We start from the raw sequence: 20,226 nt of genomic DNA, 5'->3' as shown, positions 1-20,226 counted from the left end.
AAAGTTAAAAATGAGAGCAGGTCCCGATTACTTACGTCCTTAGTTTGACGTGCCATTCATACAGGCTGTCGTTAACAAGCTCCACTGAATAGATGCCTGAAAAACACATTTAAAAAGAGTTCTCAGAAGTTTCCTAACGCGAGGTTCTGTAAAGCAATTGAATGGAACATTGTTCAAAAGGAAAAGTATTTTAAATGTTCTTTAATTAGCCAATAGCAAGTCAATATACCTATAGCCTTCACTTAAGCATACAAGAGATGGCCGCAAGTAACAGTAGGTTACAAAAAGCATTAGGCACCTTTGGAGTTTTGCATAACTAAACTTAAACATGATGGTTTATTTACTGCAATTAAGGATTGGGAACCAAACTCACTACTTAGTGGAGAGACCCAAACGAACATGTCCGTACTACCGAATTACATTAAATTAATCTTTGTCAAATTTGGGCACCTGAGAGCATATCTTGGTGAGTGAATATGATGCGATGCAGAGAGAGTGAGTCAGCAAGCTGGCGAGCGGATAGTGTGCTTATTAAAAACTCAACACAGACAACGTACGCTGCAGAATTTGTAATGTGAAATGCAAAGCTGTCCAGGGCAACGTGTCTTGGATGTGCTTCCCCTGAGACACTATGGTGTATGTGTCAGTCACGCTCTGCCCTGGAAACAGACTGGATGTCTTAGGGAAGGCTGGGGGAAGGGAGATGGAGGTAAGGACATTAATTTTTCTTTTTGTATGGGGTGTAAAATGAAGTTTAAGTCAAATGAATTACACGTTTGTCATTACAGAGAGTGAAGTATTTAAAATAGGTACCGGTATACAAATACAAGGTACTAAAACTGCTTCAAATGTTAATGGTGCCCAACCCTAATTGCAATGCTTGATGGTAACCACCACTAGTCAATCACACAAAGTGGATAACATCGAGTATTGTGTGCAAGGGTTTGTATATCTTTGCCAGTTTCCAGCGAGACCATATTATTTCCCCTCAGATCTGCACCAAAGCACATTGAACCTTGTCTAAGAGCATACCTGTCTTGTAACTCTGAGACCTGTAGATCTCTCTGAGCTCCTTCATCAGGCGGTCAGACGCTTGCACAGATCCAGACACCGCTCCCTGCGAAGATCAAAACAACAATTCTTAAGAAGAAAGAAAAGAAAAAACACATTTTTTTGCAAGTCACTGTGAGGCAGCGTTTCCACGTCTTGCCGTCATTTGACGCCCTGAACTCGAGCCGAGGGCGTCCAAAAAAATAAATAATTCGAGAGAAGATCGAGAATTTTTATCGCTTGAAATGACGAAAAGGAAAAAGGACAAGGACATCCCTCTGTTGGAGGGGCAAAGGAGTCTGGTGGGATTATTTTCTCCGCCAGCAAAGCGTGTTCCTGTGACGGAAAGTGTACTGCCAGCGAGCCTTGGCGGGGGGGTGCTAGTGGAGCACACGCGTGAACTGCGAAGTTATATCAAAATTCAAGTCACGTGACACGACTTGACGTAGCACACCCCACCCCACCCCAAGTCGTGTCACGTGACATCAAGTCGTGTCACGTGACTTGAATTTTGATATAACTTAAGGAACGGCTCAATTCAAAATTCAAGTCACGTGACACGACTTGACGTCACACACACCACCCCCCCCCCCCCCCTCCTCTCAGCCCTGGTCTGGCGGAAACACTGCTGTGAGGATAAGCCTGTTATCTGTTAGGATATATGACATGATGTTACCAACCATAAGACCTTCACAGAAATATGCACGTTCCTGAATAAAGACTTACGTTTAAGTGGTCCTGCCTCTGGTTCTTCCGGATCTTCTCCAGGATGGCGAGATTCTCCTTCTCAATGCCATCGTCCTCAGATTTCTTCCCATCCACAGGCTCCTCCTCTTTCATCTCATAGTGGTCCAGATCCTCTATGTCCTGTTGGTTCATATTTTATATTTTAGATGTTTTAAATCCTTCATGGTTTTCAAAAAAGCAACACATGCAACAACAGCTTAGGGATCAAAGCCAGTGCCAAGTCAGGAAATAAATAGATATCAAGGACAACTAGGTTATAATCCGGTACCACTTTACAATAAGACTACCCTTATAAAGGATTCATAAAGGGTTTATAATTAGGTTATGAATTAGGCTGTAAACACTTTATTAATCATTAAGAACCATTTATAAACCAGTTCTAACATAGATCATACATCAACACAGGCTCACTATTTGGCAAGATGACTAAGCCTTATATTGTCTACTTAGCGAGAATCAACTCAGTGAACAACAGATACCAAGGATGCTGGCTGATGAAGAACACGAAGTAAGCTAGGTAGCCAATATAAGGCTTAGTCATATTGCCAAATAGTGAGCCCACATGTATCTGTACTGCTAAATCTTATATTGGCTACTTAGCTTACTTCATGTTCTTCATCAGCCAGCATCCTTGGTATCTGTTGTTCACTGAGTTGATTCCCCCCCATCCATCTTATGTTTCTTGGCATCTCTTATGACCATTTATGAATGAGTTACTAACATTTATAGCTGCCAAAATGGAGCCTTGTTGTAAAGTGTAAAACAAATCACCATTTATTAATGAGTTACTACCATTTATAATAAGGCTTAGCAGTACAGATAAATGTGGGCTCACTATTTGGCAAGATGACTAAGCCGTATATTGGCTACTTAGCGAGAATCAACTCAGTGAGCAACAGAAACCAAGGATGCTGGCTGATGAAGGAGACGAAGTAAGCTAAGTAGCCAATATAAGGCTTAGCAGTACAGATAAATGTGGGCTAACTATTTGACAAGCAACCGGTCACAGTTGCCCTGTTTATCTCATGTCTTATAAAAGCGTATTAATGATTTATAAAGTGTTCACAACCTAATTAATAAATGAATTACAAACTATTCGTAAACCCTTTATAAGGGTACTCTTATTGTAAAGTTGTACCTATAATCCAATCAAATGTAAAGACAATAATCATGTGAATATATTGGGGGGAGGATTAGAACAGACATACCAGTCATAATATATTCAAACACTGGCCTTTGTATTTACATATACAATACGAGCATTCAATACTGGCAGACTAAACATTACTCTTGGGTAAGATGCGAGGGAAATACAATATTTTATTACAGGGCATCAAGCCGTAAACACAACTTACCTCTCCCATCTCTTCTTCCTCTTCTTCTTCAGATGTGACCTCTTCTGTCCCATGCTATACAAACACACAAACAAATAATTGAGTCAAGTTGTATAAAGTCCCCTGACAGAGACTCCCACATCTGATTGTTTATTTTTCATAAAACCACATTGTACTGACCCATAACAACAGGAAGAGCATATTGATCAACTTAAGAGAATAACTTCATATAATGCACCAAGGCCCTCTGTAGTGCAGGCTGCTATTGTAATACTCAGCAAAAGTGGTTAGGAAGTGCATAATAAAGACATCCTTAGTTGAATATTGATGCCTTATTTCTTAAAAGTAAACAAATACTGGCCATGTCCTGGTTGTGCAATGGGGACGTATTTCACTCGAGTAAACTATGCAGCATTGCCTTTCGGTCTGGAGCCACGGGCCCCGCAGGCAGGGGCTGGTCCAGCATCTCCACATCTGGATGTTGGGGAAGGTTGTACAGTCGACAGAGGTCACATATGAGTTTCTTCAACTGCTGCAAAAGCTGGGGGAGAGAAACCGCAAAAGACGAGGGGATGCAGAGTTAGATAAACGGGTTAAGATGGCAGATGCAGCTACATCTGCCACGTGGCAGAAATGTGACAGAAAAACTATTGCCGGCATGGTTAAACCATACACCCCAGCATGTGCACTCCGCTCGGCATCAGCCAAACGGCTCGCTGCACCCGCACTGCGAGGGGGACCCAAGTTGCCCATCAGCAAAAACACGTGGGTTTGCTATCCTGGCTCCAAAATGGTGGAATTAGCTCCCCATTGACATCAGGACAGCAGAAAGCCTACACATCTTCCGGCGCAGACTGAAAACTCATCTCTTTCGACTCCACTTCAAGCAATAGAATTACTAACAAAGAATTACTAACAAAGCACTTACATACTAATAAAGGACTGGCTTATCTAAAGCTAGTTGAGTAGCACTCGAAATGTTTTGGCTCTATGAAACCTGATGTACTTATATGATTCTGTTTTCTTCAAGTTTGTATCTTCTTGGTCGAATGCACCTATTGTAAGTCACTTTGAATAAAAGCGTCAGCTAAATGAAATGTAATGAACCATGATAGATTACCAAGTCAATTGTATTTGTACTAGTGCATGCTCAAAATGTGCACATTCAAAATGGGCTGATTGCTTGGACTTTGATTTTCCTGCTGGAAGATTTCTCAAGAATCGATCATACACAAAACTCAACACTTGTATCTTAAACAATATTTACACCCCCTAAGAATGCTTGAGTACCATAGCAATCCTTTGGAGGCAGTAGCTGATATGAACAACAGATAAGTTCAATAGTGTGACATAATATTGTAGTGAGTGATGTAGAAGAGCAAACTGTATACAGCATGCCGTTTGTCAGTTTAAGGCCGGAACATATTTTTAAACCATGTAGTTGCAAAAAATGATTTATTTCTGAGTGCATAATATACTACCAAATCTCCAATCAGAAGCAGAATATGCAAGCCAGCTACATGCACATTTAATAAATAAGACATTTAATAAATAAGTTCTACAGATCTCAAGAGTTCACACTCGACACTGCACTTCCTGCCTCCTCAGCAAAACATCCTCCAAGTGTGAATTCATAGACATGTTGATCTCAAAGGTTGTCCCAATGATCTAATGACTGAGCCATTTGATCTGCTGAAGCACTGCCAGTTCGTATTTAGTTGTACATTTTCCACCCATTACCCAGATACAAAGTCATACACTTTAATGCATCACATGCAAGTAGTTTTTTATGCTTGAACACCCAATAAAAAAGGGATAATCCTTCTAGGTTTGTAAACCTTGTAAATATAACACTACAACTCAACCAGCATCAGTAAATTCTCCTTAACTAATTAAATGTAGCACACATCTTCAAGAATGATGTATAAAATGTTAATAAGTAGTACTAAAACGTTGTGAAATGTAGTCTAGAATATACATTTAAAATCCAATACTAATGTAATGTAGTGTTTAACAAATCTAAAAGATAGCTGGCTTAACTAACCAAAGTTCAGAATAAAGCTGGCTTATTTAACACAACAATTGTCTGCCTCCTATCTATGGAGCTTAACACAGCAGGGTGGCATTATGTCACAATAATGCAAGGAGAATTCTCCTGCTGAGCGGCAGCCTGGTCAATACTCAGCCAAGCACTTTGGTTAAGTCAAATAAAGTGTAGTCTTTTCATTATGCCATACAATACAGACATACTATGACGGCATTATGGTAGCAGCTACATCAACTTTGTTTTAATAAAATCATTATCTTTTAAGTCAGCTGTGGTAAAGACTCTGCTCAATTCTCTTTGTTAACTTGAATGGATCACAAGATAAAGAAAGACACATTTATACTGCTTTGTTGAAGATGCAAAAGTGATTGTGAGGCAAATGAGGGTAGTTCAACCAAATCCCAAGGTTGCATGTTTACTGCAGTGTAATGAAAATCTGTAATAAAACAGTTAAATAATGCTATTTTTATTATTGTATATATAAATAAAACTATAATATTATTGTATGACAATTCCTTATTTAAGAATATCATGCTCATTGAGACAAATAAGGAAAGTAAGGGTTAGTGAATAGTAGTTATTATCACTAATAGTTAGTGATAGTGAAAGTAGAGTAATGTAAACATGTTGCAACCATCCCTGAGGTGTGTGGCAACTGTCCCGAGGGTGGGGTTCGTTGCAACATCTGACTTTTTTTCTTTCAAATGTATATTGTGAGCAATCTATCATATATATTAATATTTAAATTGTAGGGGGAATTAGCACACATATGCAAGTTTAATATATAAATAATATGTTGGTCTGGTCCGAATAATCTCTGAGTATCTCAGATAGATGCAAAAAGGGGTTGCAACTGTCCCCAGTCTCTACTATTGTATGTTTATTGATAAATGTTCACACAAAACATAAATGTTCTGGCAATATTAAGTTATTTTGTCAGGAGATCCTCAGAAATGGTACATACATTGTTGACTGACACAGTGAAAAAAAGAATTAAAAATAACTACCAGGGTGCTGCCTTTTCTCACATCTTCCAACCTCTCCAAAACTTGCGCCAAGCTCGGGTCGTCAGAGTCCACGAACCATATTGGCGGCGTAGATGGATAAGATTCCTAAAGACATGGGACACAGCAAAAGAGAGACAGTTACATCAATAAATGTGAATTATATACACTAGCAGAGGTGGAAGAAGTACTCTTATCTTGTACTTAAGTAAAAGTAGAAATAACAGTGTAGGAATACTCTGTTAAAAGTATAAGTCCTGCCTTGCAAATGCTACATAAGTAAAAGTATAAAACTATTAGCATCAAAATATACTTAAAGTGCCAAAAGTAATAGTACTCATTATGCAGATTGGCCCATTTTCTAATAATATAAATCATGTTTGATTATGATTATTGATCCATTAATGTGTTTAATTACTTTGCAAACAGCAGGGTACCTTATGAATGTTTTTTAAATTGTATTTCCTTTAATTTATCCAAATCTGCAAAGTAACTAAAGGTATTAAATAAATGTAGTGTGTGTAACCTGTGAATTGTAGTGAGGTAGAAGTACAAAGTAGCAATTAAAATGTAATTACCCAAGTAAAGTACGAGTATCTCAAAATGGTACTTAGGAACAGTACTTGAGGACATGTACTTAGTTACTCTACATCTCCGTGTTAACTAGCATGACCTAGTGCTAAACATAGAAATCATTAAATAACGTAACATTTGAAGTGGCGACATTAGCATTCAGAGTGCGGCGTTAGCTAACAGCTACGGGCTTAGCAGCACTGTAAAATGTTGGATTGTCAGAACAACAAACCCCCCCCTCCCCCCCATTAATACTGCGTAGCTACCATTGACACTGGCTTATGAAACTACGCAAAACATGTCCCGCATAGCATCAAATTGCACAGTCCTGATGGTAGACTGCTACCTGGTTAGCTCGTTAACCAGCTAACTTCAGCTAGCTAACAACCCAACAAGGGAAGTGTATAAATCCCCTTACCGTTATATTACAGTGGATTATTAACAGTTTTTCCCCAGTCACATTAAACTGGCAGCTCAGCTCATCAGGCTTCCAGTCAATGATCCTGAAACGTTCGTGATTTGGATCAAAAATGGACTCCAAAAACTTCAGTTCGGCCTTCAGCCCCGACACCGACATCTTCCACGCATCTCCGGCCGGGCCGCTGGGGAGGGGGAGAAGTCGGGACTTAGCTCTTTTTTTAGCTAGCTAAAGCCACAACACAAATGTCAGTAGAAATGTTTTTTTTAAATGTGGGCAAGGAATGGCTGTCTGCCTTGGTTGATGTAGCTTGATACCCAGTACCAGCTATGAGCAACGTCCGGTTTAAATGTCAGCGCAAACGGATAGATTTGCAGATTAAGTTAGCTAACGTTAGCTAGCTTTCAGTTAGCGTTTGAAAACAGCGCAGCGGTTGGCAAGATGCTAGCGGGCGAGCTAGCGAGCTAGTCCGTTGTTGTTGTCTTTCCGTCTATTGTTGTTGTCTGTCTGTGATAACAACACTTTAAGGGCTCTCACTGTGTCCTGTGACCTTCTCCTTCACAGTCCCATCGAGAAGATCTTTATAGATGACTCAACCGGGGAAAGATCACACCATGTCCACGATCTGAACTTATATCCCGCTGTAGAGGGATAGTGTTTTTCATCCCGGTGTACAACTGTAGCTGGCCTCTTGTGGGGTTTAAAGATGGCGTTGTGCAACCTCCCCGTTCCCGCAGAATCCCAGCATACAGCGCGTCAACACATTATTTCAAGGTAAGAAAATAAAGGAAAGTTTTAACAGTGGATAAAATACATAAACAATTTAGCAAAGTGATTTTGTTTTTTTGTTAGGGAGAATTCCAATTTTCAATTTCCTGCATCCTATTTTACATAACCGAATTAAACTGATCCATTATATTTAGGCCTAATTTACCCTGGAAATTATATCTGATGCAGTGTTTATCACAAGTCGGTCTTACTTGATATTGTGACTCAGCAGTCATTCTTAAAAATGATCAGAAAATAATTAGTTGTTCAATTAATTATAAATTGTTACAGAAATGTGCAAAGACCGTCCTTGTCAATGGATTATAGGCTTTGTTTGACTATTTCTATTTAGGCTAGGCTACATCAGTATTGTCTACATATCATTTGATGTATAATTTTCAGTTTAGCATATGAATCCTATTCAGCCTGTATGAGGTTATATAATTCCAACTCATTATACATTAATTGTTAAATATCTTAACAGAAACAAGACACATGTCTGTAACATCTTGTTTACTGGTTTCCTGCACTTAACAGGTTAACATAAAACATAATGCATGTAACCGTGACTATAGGTAACAGATTAATACATAACAAATGTGTTTATATATGTATATGTTACATTCTCCAAGTAGCCAAGATGATGACAATAAACAATAATGGACATGAACAATGAAAATAATGATCATATCAAAGTTTAGCCAGCTTCACAAAATAGTCTTTCTAGGAACAAAAGCAAATGTGATATCCCCATCCAAAATTATTTCATTAGTAAGTCTGTGTGAGCCCAGCCATCTGATTTGTAAAGAAGTAGGCTAATGAATGCATGTTCACTTTTAGAATCAGGATTGTGTGATCTTGGGTTTTGTCTTACAAGGATATATCCCCAATCATAAAATCTGTTTGTTAAATGTTACTTCCTCATGAGTACAGAATATGGCCTTATAAATATTGACCCTAAAGAATTCAATGGCTGTTCAGCCCACATATAATTTCCTTACCGCCTTATGCATACTGGGTTGTAAAAGGAAACAAAGAGGAACATAACAAGCCATATTTCACACATGCCTTCTCTCCTTCTCCCTAAATATAAATAAAAGTGCAGTGTTTTACCAAATCATGTGTGTAGTAGTACCTGGCGCCCACTAGGAGGAAGTGGTGGCTCAAGGTCTGAACAACTGGTTTAGGTTTAGAGATGAATAAGCTTATGAAAACATACTTTCCTTGATACGGTTCTTTACTCACTGGTGACTAGGATTCAGGCTTCATATGCCTACATTTCCCTTTTGTGTATATGTTTCTCTTACAATTTTTACATTATTTTGACAAACAACAAAGGACAAAAGTCTTTTGACAATGTCATTGTTTGTTGGGATCCTTCTTTTAGATTGCTATCTCTTATTCAAATTTGGAAATGCTTGACTTTTAGTTTAAGATTTCATATCTAAAACTGGGCATGGCAAAGATTCTTAAGGAAGCTGATATGTTTTAGTCCTGAAATTAATTAAACAGATTGTGTGAGTTTCAGAGAGAACACCAAACCTTAAAAGCACATTTTAAAAGCCTTTCCCTTTGTGAGTCTGTTATCAGGAGAGATTTGCTGTGCTGTCGCCTCTTATTATGCTATCACAGGGTCTCCCTTTCAACAGTGATAACATCTCTTTAGTTTGGCCTTCCCCAGAGTAGTATTCTGCGATAGACAGTTGAGGACAAAGGCAACTCTCATGAACATTACTGGAAGAAGTTTAGTGCTTAGTGTCTATTTTATTTGTAAATCATACTTCTTACATTCAGCGGATTGAGCAGAGGTATGCAAATGTACAAACTGATCAATCTGTAGCAGTGTGTTGAATGCTGCTTTCAGTTTTTGATATGTGTTTCAGTTTGAGGTCTCCATATTGAGGAACAACATATTGATTTGTCATTTGAAAGGCTCATAAACTAAAAGTGTGGGTAGGAGTGGTTGGCTTGCTTATCAAAACGTGTGCAGGTCGCTGCTGATGTGTATAGACCGAGAGCAGTTTGAGCACTTCCCCTTGACAGCATTGTCGTACGTCTCCACAGTAATTGACAAATTCTTCATTTCACAGTGTACAATATTGCAACTGTGTGCAATAAACTCCAACACTCTACCTGAACTCACTCACTGAGTGTCAGGGACTTTGTTAATGCAATGGTTCCTCAGGAAAGGTCAAGGTTTCCGGTCTAGCAAACACTGTAATTCATTTTGAGGGGGTTTGGGAAGCAAGAGTGGAGGTGGTGTTGTAAAATCAACAATGATAGATGTGGCGAACACAAATTGTGAGCCACATATTGTTTGATTATGTTGTATGCCAATGGGTGCATGACTGAGGGGTTCTAGCTGCCTTTGTGCACTTCTGTACATGTTTATTGTTTGTGCAATGAATCTTGAGAACTCAGAAATCAGTGTTTTGGCCATGACTATTATCATAATGATCAGTTGGTCACAAAGGTTTAAGTGATTTTTGATGGAAATTATTTTGTATTCTGTTTTATATAGTATTATTATATCACAGCCTACTTCTGGATATAAATGTATGTTCTACAGAAATAAGAAAAGACACTTCACTGCATCAGTCACGAGCAGCAGGAGACTTCACAAGAGCTTAAAGTGACGATAAATCACGTTTTGATCAATATTGTATAGTTGGATTATATGACTTACAGACCTGATCATTAAGTATGAAGAATAAGAAATATCCCTTTTAAGTGTTTTTTTAAATTTTTATTTGTAACTAATCTTTCACATTCCTATCAAAATTCCCTTTAAATATTGCTGACCTGTGTTTCCTACTTTCACTAGCAGGTAGATCAATAGGTCTACATCATTGGGGTGTAATTACTCTGCATTGCTTGTTTATTGAGGACACTGTGTTGAGAGACTTGTCCTCTACATGTGTCTACTGTATTGATGTCATGTTATAGAAGATAGCAGCTGTACAACATCCTGCCAAAATCAATTAACCCTTAATATTAAACGTGTTGCACCTTAACACAGCCAGTGAGAGGTTGACTTACTGTCAGACGTATTAATTACACCAGACTATGTCCTCCTCAAGTAAAGTAATCAGTGAAATTTGTGAGTAAATAACAAACCAACAAATACACTATGCGTGTATGTGTGCATGGTAAAATATCATAATTTGTGTTTTTTTGATCAATTGCACCAACAGTATTTCCGTCATTCAAACGAAAGGGAGGATGCAGACAATTGAGGAATGGATTGTAGACCTACAATGATTATTCATAAATATGTAAGGCTGAGTTTATATACATTTTAAACAGAGCATGTCTTCAGGGTTGGCACAAAGGCAAGTGCTAAGGGTCAAGGGTCAGCACAAAATCAAACAAATGTCTTTGGTTGAATCCTGATGGTCTTTTCAGTCGTGTTTTATGATTGAGCATCTGACATGCAGTTTGTCACAGCGGGCATGTGTATGCACTAATAAAGAGGCAGATTGCTGGTGTCCTCTGTGATTGATCCTGCTCTTCCATCCTCCATCTGCACTTGATGAAAAGTTAATTAAAACCCTGCCTTGTCTCTTCATTCCATCCCAGACAGCAAGAGCAAATCATCTCACACCATTTACAGCCTCTATGATTTCTTTATGAACAACACCATAGCTAAGGTCAACATGGGCAGCATGGAGGCTTTACATGCCTTAAAACTCATTATAAGATGTAAATGCACTTTCATGTTTTATTTCCGTCATCCCATTTTGATTCTGACTTACAAATCATTACGTGTGAATAAGAGGTAGGACTTAATTTAACGTTAAAATACCTGGGTTTCCCTTTGCTCCAGTCACATAGAATCAACAGTAAAATACAAGTGAAATTGATCCAACTGATCCCTCTTAAGTCAGAAGTGTTTAGATGTTTAGCTATGGATAGCCAAAGCAGTTGTTTTCATACTGCTGATCCTCCACATGCAGCAGGGCAGTTTGTCAGAGGAGACTGGGCCAATCTCAACAATTGTTTTTATTTTTTTCAAGGAAACAGTAACTGAGACAATGGTTAGCATCCAGACATGGTAGTTGGTTAACACACAGCATTTATCTTTGAAATTAAGTACTACATTGTAATGCTTCTTTGCTCTTCTGGTTAGGTGTTAACTGCATTTCGGTGTCTCAGCTAAGCATATATGATACAGCAGCAAAGCCTTTCTGAAAAGAGACTCTCCTGTTGGCTTTTAAATGTTTAAGCTTTAATAAAGTTGGAAAAGGTCGCTCAGAATACGCTGAAACACGAGCATTGGTTTGAAGGGGGTTTGAAATGGGAGTACGCAATTGTGGCTAAGCCAACATTTTACCAAAGAATAATAATGTTTACACCACTGCCTTCCAAAACATAATTACATTTAAAAAAGCGCCTGTCAATTTCATGGGTCTTGGTCGACTTAAGTGTTTCTCTAATGAGCCCACAGAGGGCAATTACTTTCAAATAATGAATGAAGAGCAAATGTCACCTTGAAGAGCAGTGGCATCGCCAGAAGTGTCTAAACAGTACTTTACTTCATCAGTAAAAAAGTTAAAGCTATGAGTCAGGTTGGAAGTAGACATCTATAGGTGTGACACTTTGTATTCAAAAGCATATTACATTAAAATGTAGGAGGGTAACAGATGCAGCACATTGATGAGTTGTTTTTTATTCAGTTATCAATATTAAGTTTGGAGACAGTGTAGTGAAAACATAACAGCTGCAATATGTGCAAGAAGAATGAGAGAAACAGCTTTAACAACATTGACTTTAATAATGTAGCACATCTTATCAATGATGCTGTGTGATGGTTTTATATCTTGAGTTCCGGTTAGTGTGATGTTCATACCTTGCTCTTTTTATAATAAATCTGTAAGATTCATAAAGTAAAGGTGTTAGAATTGTATTGTGAAATGCCAATATAACAGCCTAAAAAGCAAAGACAATTTGTTTGATGGCCATCCTTATATTTGTAAAGTCATGTCTTTTTCATATGTTTTACAGGGTAATGGATAAATGGACTGTGTTGTGCCAATCTAATTGGATAAGTGTTATCTGTGGAGCATCGCTGTTCAGTGGGATCTGTTGTTCCTCATGTGGGCTAACCAAGTAAAATGCTGCCTAATCACATTCAAACCAACGTCTATTTACTTTCTGGGGCACTGCTGCTCTGGCAAGAGGCAAATGGGCTGGTGGAAGGGGTCTCGTAAATGAGTGCAGCACTGACAATCTATCCATCCTAATGCTAATACAGTTTACGGGGCCAGTGGGAGACCCTGACAGGCTGACAATGAAAGGAGGCCTAGCTTAAATCAATTAGCTAAGAGGACAAATATCATCTAAATCATACTCTGCCTGGAGCTGGGCAACGGGCCTGAAATGGGAGCAGTACATGCAGGCAGAGAGTAGCACTTACTCAGGCCTGGCCAGGGTTATGATTGAGGTGCTGACAGATAAGCATACACTTACTGTATCAACTACCTCAGTACTGAGCGGCCACCAAAAGTTGAATTGGATATCAAACTTTGATTAAATCATTTGCCTCGTCAATCAAAAAGCCGCTGCATTAGAGTGAGTGTACAGTGTAACCACTAAACCCTTTGACATTGTGAAACTGAGCCAGAAGTCAATGGCTTTTATCTGAATCACTTTGAAAACCTCAATATGCTTCAAAAAGTGGGTTTCAGATTGCCTAACTTGTCTAAATCGCTCTTTTGGACAGCAGGACTGCAGGGGTGGCTTCAAACTATTTCTTTTTTTAAAGAAACAATCTATGACATATTATGACATACAGTATTCTGTCCTTAAGGTTAACAGACGAGTCTAAACTTATATATATACAAAATCTAAAATATGGTCTACAATGCACTCCTTCCATCACACCATCCTCATCCTTGCTATATGTAAAACTAATTTGTTGGTGTTTGCTATAGAATCTAATGTCATGTATGTGTTGTGACGGAAATAGTAGGATTAGGATTATTAAAACAATGTACAACAATTTGATCTGTTTCATGAATCTGACTGATCTAAAGTTGCACAAAGAACCTTACAAATGCTGCTTTTTCAGACATGCGTGATATTTTGAACTTTCTTTCACATGAGAATGTTGCCTAAGTAGCAGGACAATCTGGATCATTTCTAAGATTGTCCCCCAGACGTCTAACTGTCTGCCTTTCAGTCCTGTGAATATGGGCGGCTGTGGAGTAGATGGAGGGATCTCACACAATGAGAGAAGGAAACATATGGTGGCTTTGCTGAGAAGCTGTGTGTGGCAGATAACACTTTCCACCAATGATTCTGATCACAGTGGAGACTTCAAGAAGTAGAGGGTCTCAAGGGAAGCAACACACCATCTGCGAGCTGTGACACATCCAATTTACCTCTACCTGTGGACCAGTCTGTAACCTCTCTGTAGCTCTCAACAGGAGAACAGCGAGGGAAATAGTCACGCCTGAAAAAAACAACTTTTCAGACAGGTCAAATTTCTCTATAAAGTTAAGCAGAGAAGTTTTTTGATAGCCTACAGGTCCCTAAAGTTAAAAAAAAAAACGTTTTTTCCTAAGATGCTTATTAACAGTAGAACATTAGTACCAGGGAAAGAGAAGGAAAATATGTAACTTTCTTTTGTATTTCAAGAATAAAGTGTGCGTGCTAACATTTTTACTTTATTTTTGAAATGTCAAGTCTTTTCTCTGTTTACATATATCTTACCCTAATACTGTTCGGTACTTATGAGCCTTAAGCCGTGTCAAACGTTTTATTTGGATGTCCTCCATATCAGCTACACTGCCATTAATGAACAGTCCAGACTAAATTATTATCAATACGAAGATTACAACATACATCTAACCAAGCCAAGGACATCCTCTTAACCTCGCTCTCTGGTCCAATGCCAAAGAAAAGCATTTTCATTCAAACCAATTAAGGTTATTCCTTCATCGTTAGTCACAGTCATCAGTCACATTTTTATAGCGTGAAGATTTCTATCTGAAAAAGGATTTATCTTATGTCTTCAGATTCGATAAACAAAAGGGAACAGAAGCATTACAATGCCACATTGAAGAGATGAATCACTATTCAATGTCTCAAAAGTTTCCTTAACATTCAAGGGCATGAGACATACAATTTATTTTCTTGTGACTTCTAGCCAACATCAGCATGTCGTATTTCCGGACATTATCAATCTTCTCATGTAACTCTCGCCAGAAAGTGAACAAGAATACTTCACAAAGTGTTTTGCTATTATTTATTTCAGTTTGATTTTTGCAGCGTTTTCATTTTAAGATTCATTAAGTAAGTAGATAAGTATATTTAACATCTATAAAAAATACTTTGTGAAGATGACACAATTAACAGCCCGCAGCCAGTTAGCTTAGCATAGCACAAATTCTAGACCCGGGGAAACCAGCTAGCTAACAAGTGCAAAAACAACAATTTGACATATTTTGTGTCCTTGACCTTAACCAGTAACTTCAAGAGGCTTTCAATTGTGTCCAGGAGACTGCTCGGGGCAAGGAAATAGATTTTATTGATGTTTAGATTAGCTAGGAGGCTTATTTTGTTACCATTTGACAAAGTCAGGCACCCCGTTTCCATCTTTTTGCTGAGCTAAGCTAACTGCCTGCTGGCTGTAGCCTTACATTTAACTGGAAGTCATAAGAGGGTTGTCGATTGTCTCATCTACCTCTCTGCCAGAAAGCAAAGATTCATATTCCTCAGAAAACAAACTTTTGCTTTTTATTTCTACTTTGCAATCAAAAAAACACCTTAAAAGGTAGACTTTGCAGACTTTGGGATCCATGAAATTCAAGGAATTAAATTATTATACTGCTACGATCTGTCATTTTTAAGGTTACAGTGCTGGCAGGCTGGCTTGATGGATGGATTGGGAATGCAATAATATTTACTTGTTGACTGGCTTTGCAATGCATGCATAATTAGTCGAGGCAACCTGTACTATATGTTCTTCGAAAAGCCTTATTTGATGATTTTACCTATTCAAGATCACAGTATGGTGCAATATGAGAGACAGACACAGGATAAAAAGCATCTGCTGTATGTCGGCACACCTTAGAGTCGTTCCACAAATAACAAACTATCCCCTTTGGCCTGTATTCGAGTACACCTAATTGATGGATGGTTGGATTACCATGTGGGATATGTTGTTTTGCATCCAATCTGTTTCCCTTATTTTGAAGTACAACAAGCCACGCTGCCTGTGGTTAGTTGATTATCTTTGCCCAGCATCATTAGCAGTCAGTCCACACAGACACACAGCAATCAGTCACTTCACCATCTGAACCCAGCCCCCCAGGATGAGCTCTCTGTGAGGATGAGAGCCTCTGTGGTCTCTGGAACCATGTATGACAGACAGTCTTTATCCTCTCCATCCCTCTCCCTCGAGAGTTGGTTTGATGGTAACACAGACACCGAATTGAATCACAGAAACATAATCCTGGCCAAATGTCATTAACCCAAGGTATCCACTGAGCAACAGCCAAAAGGATATCGTTGCGTCATGAAAGCTGCAGTCACATACAGGTCAGTAAAATCCCTCACAAAACTCTCTATTCTATAATGAAGTTATGTCTGATTTAGTGATTTTTTTTATGGTGGTCGCAATAGTGTCACATGCATCCAAGTTAAGAACTCACATACTTTAAAAATGCAATCTGTGATTATGACATTTTTCTTAAAAACGACTTACAACAAAGACTCAAGTTATATTTGCTCTTTTTCAATCTAATGGACTAATAGATAATGAGTTTTGCATCCCGACCAACAGTGGATTAAATGCTGTGCTCCTAAAGATGCATCCTCCCGCTGGGACCCCTTTATGGTGGTGTATTACCCATCTCACACTCCTGGTCAGGCCCAGGCGGGTCATTTTCATGTCCAGCGTTTATAGCCATTGATTGAATCTGCACAGCTGTGACCTCACCATGAGTCCCTAGAGGAGTTCAGCTTCCATGGTCCAATAAGACCAGAGTTGTGCTGTCAGTTAAACTCCATCATAATAATGTCCAGCCTGGACCAATGTCTCCTGTTCTTCCTGTTCAACCCAAATGCGTTCAGAGGATTGGATGAAGCATTAGGGTTTTTCATGCTGCAATATCGATACAAAGGACATTATATTCCAAAAAGAGCAACAACTTCTATGACATCTAAAAGACACTTTACTTTAGGTATTGGTAACGGGTTTTATGAGCAGTCGTAAACCACCTCTACACTTTAGGGTGAAGGTTTTTAATTATTTTGTTAATTTTGTGCCCGAGTCGTGTAATAATCAATATGTTGAATCTGCATCACCAAACAGCATCTCACCCCACATCTTTTACTACTCACTAACATGTTTGTTTCACTGCATGCGAGAACAGGCAATCACGAGAAATGAAGACTGCAATGCTTCGTAGGAAAAGATTGATATGCATCAGAAATCATTTTCAACAAAAGCTATTAACATGTGGCCTATTTTAAGTGTTCTCTCTCCATTTTCTAGTGGAATGATATCCTTTTTAATTTACATTTGTCTGAGGACATTGAGGAATGATTTTAAATAATGTGGATTTTATGACTCACAGTTCCTTTGACAGCTACGCAGTGATCTTTGGCAACATCTATCTATCTCCCTAACCAACCTACATTTTTGTTTTTTGTTTCTTAACTTTGTTTTGTACCATCTGCTTCTTTCGTCTGTCTCTCCGAGGCAGCCTTTGTTTTCTAACTGACATCTAACAACTCCTTGTGACCAAAGAAGCAGAAGGAAGAGATTTACAGATAGTGACAGTTTGCATGGCTTTGCTTTCGATCTGGCTCTTGTCTGGGAGCTAGACACACCTTTCTAAGCACATTAGGATCCCATCTAGGGCAGAAAGAATTGATTCTAGTCAGCTGTAATTGTGGGGATGCATGTCAGTAAATAGTGACTTTTTAAGACCTCACAGTGACAAATGGGGATCAATTGTACAGTTCTGTTAAAGGAGAGGTGTCATGCTTTTCTGGTTATTACCCGTCCCCTTGTGTGTTATGAAGGTTTTTATGCATGTAAACGGTGTGCAGAGTCAAAACCCTCAAAGTACACCCTATAGCGAGTAAAACTCTAACACAGAAAATACCTCCCCAAAACGCCTCGTTGGAGATACGTCATTGTCCATTTGATTCTTCCGGGTACGGCATGATGTCATGCCGTACCCGCTCTGCTGATTTCTCCTCCCTGGCTGCAGGCTGATAACAGACAGTTGGGAAATTCTCTCTGCAGACCCATTCTCACAGCGTTTATCAACCTTTTTCTTACTCAATATCAAGCCACACTTATTGTTTTTAATTCGGCTGTGAGTTTGTGTGTGCTCAGGATGAGTTTGGCTGTGTTTCGCTATGTATCCTAAACAAGGAAACAACACCTCCACGGAGCTCAGCGCGATTCACAACGTCCCGACCAATCAGAGCATGCACACTGTGCTCACAGGGAGGGTGGGGGCTGGAGCTATTGGAGCTACAACGAGCCGTTAAAGGCAGAGAGTGAAATTCAGTGAATACACGTAGTTTACAGAGATGCTGTATGAGAAACCAATGTGAGTTTGGAAAATTGCACAGTATAAATCTATTTTAGTATACCTCAACAATGGAATTATGATCAGTGGAAATGGCCATGACACCTCTCCTTTAATAGAGAAAGACCATTGAGTTGTTTTGACATTTGAATGCAAAAAAGCAGTCAGACAAAAATACTGCCGCACATAACACAATACTTTACAGTAAGCACATACCTCTGTGTGTAGGCCACATTTAGATCTATGACCCTATTTCTGTTTTTATTTCACAATCTTTTTTTTATTAAGTGCACCCTCCCTCTGTCAGCCTCTCAGTTTTTAATCTGTGACGTTCAATTTGGTAAACCAGCCTTTAATCAACATCGGTAAAGGCTTGGATGGACAAAATGACCAGACGTGCTCCTTGACTGTGGACATTGGGAGAAGGCCACCTCTAAATCAGACTTCTGGGGATGACCCAGACCTATGAATCCCTTCAGGATTTGTGGCATTGGGCCTCAAGACAGATGTGGTTTAATACCTCTCTCTGAGCTGTAAGAAATGGCCCTGCAGAGTACATTCAGGAGGTCTCATTAAGTCCTGCTCTATCTGCAGATGTCAGGGAAGACAATTTATCTTCCTCACTCTTGCTGTATGACACATTGAACACTACACTCGGGAGCAGTCTCGCCATCATGTCTGTCACTGAGAAGCTGAATACATTAATGAACTAATCCATCTTCTCCAGAGACTATTCATTACTGACCTCCCAGTCCGACACAACAAACGTGAACTATATAAAACCTCCCTCTGGCTAGTTATTATTTTCTGCATTCTTTTGCTCCCCAACCCAATTTATTTTGTGCTTAAACTATACGTTAATGTTACTCAAAAACAGCCTCCATACCCCAAACATTTTGCAAATGTTGTGAGGATGTAGCTTATTCATGTCCATAGGAAAGTTCACATCTTGTTCTGTTGGACGTTCCACCACACTGTCTTTAAAAAAAAAAAAAACAGCCTATGAAAACGATTTGCTTGCAGAAATATTAATCAATGAACAATAAGTAATTATTTTTGTGGTCAGTGTACTGTATAATGCATTTCTGCAGAGTTTCTGGATGGTGTTTTAGCAGTTCAGGCCAACTGAAAGTGCCAAACATTGGATGCCTGCCATTGGCCGCTGATGAGCAAGTTGCAGTGACTCAAATAATCAGAGAGCTTGCATATGACACCAGCATAGCAGAGATGCTTTTATAGTAAATACAAGTGCCTTTAAATAGATTTTAGGGAACCTTGTGTGTTAAAACTCAGAGAACCAGATTTGGATCTCTGTCGAAGCACTGTTGGCTATTGTATGACCAACGGTGGAAGATTTAAACAGATCCACAATAGTAAAGGTTCAGTTTTAGTATAAAAAAACATGTATTTATGACCAGTACAATTGAGAATTGGACTGTTTGATGCGTTATAGTATTGCTTGCATTTTACTCCTGAAGTTGGTTGAGCAATTTCCAAATACTCAGATCATGATTTGATATCTTAATCTAAAAGTAAATTGGAATATTACCCAAAAAACTAATTGGGGTAGAATTTACAAAATGTTCTTGTTACATTTAGTGGAGTCGTATAATGTACAAAGAACCAGTTACATGAGTAAAGTACTGCACATCATGTATTTAAAAAAAATAATTTCTTAATGTTACACGTTGAATTTTACACTCCTAACCACTGTTAGGAAGTGAACAACACA

The 20,226-nt window shown here is 38.8% G+C and overlaps 2 protein-coding genes across 3 annotated transcripts in view; one reads left to right on the top strand and one right to left on the bottom strand.

Moving 5' to 3' along the window:
- The window catches only part of LOC117471240 (ubiquitin-conjugating enzyme E2 Q2), a 17,191-nt gene extending 9,326 nt beyond the window's left edge, over positions 1 to 7,865 (bottom strand). Inside the window, exons 1-7 of one of the 2 annotated variants that reach the window (XM_034116099.1) lie at positions 7,174 to 7,864; positions 6,186 to 6,290; positions 3,550 to 3,672; positions 3,153 to 3,206; positions 1,777 to 1,917; positions 1,033 to 1,117; positions 36 to 96 (exon numbers count right to left, since the gene is read on the bottom strand). In XM_034116099.1, the coding sequence (XP_033971990.1) occupies positions 36 to 96; positions 1,033 to 1,117; positions 1,777 to 1,917; positions 3,153 to 3,206; positions 3,550 to 3,672; positions 6,186 to 6,290; positions 7,174 to 7,332 (728 nt within the window). In that variant the 5' untranslated portion in view covers positions 7,333 to 7,864. Of the gene's footprint in view, positions 1 to 35; positions 97 to 1,032; positions 1,118 to 1,776; positions 1,918 to 3,152; positions 3,207 to 3,549; positions 3,673 to 6,185; positions 6,291 to 7,173 lie in introns of both variants that reach the window. The other variant, XM_034116100.1, reaches the window with a different exon arrangement.
- The window catches only part of chrnb4 (cholinergic receptor, nicotinic, beta 4 (neuronal)), a 24,929-nt gene continuing 12,565 nt past the window's right edge, over positions 7,863 to 20,226 (top strand). Inside the window, exon 1 of the mRNA XM_034116097.1 lies at positions 7,863 to 7,947. The gene's annotated coding sequence lies outside the window, so the exon portion shown is untranslated. The remainder of the gene's footprint in view (positions 7,948 to 20,226) is intronic.

The sequence above is a fragment of the Trematomus bernacchii genome, unplaced genomic scaffold (genome assembly GCF_902827165.1).
Source record: "Trematomus bernacchii unplaced genomic scaffold, fTreBer1.1, whole genome shotgun sequence".
In the NCBI taxonomy this organism is placed as follows: Eukaryota; Metazoa; Chordata; class Actinopteri; order Perciformes; family Nototheniidae; genus Trematomus; species Trematomus bernacchii.
This window is presented reverse-complemented; position numbering and strand designations above follow the sequence as displayed.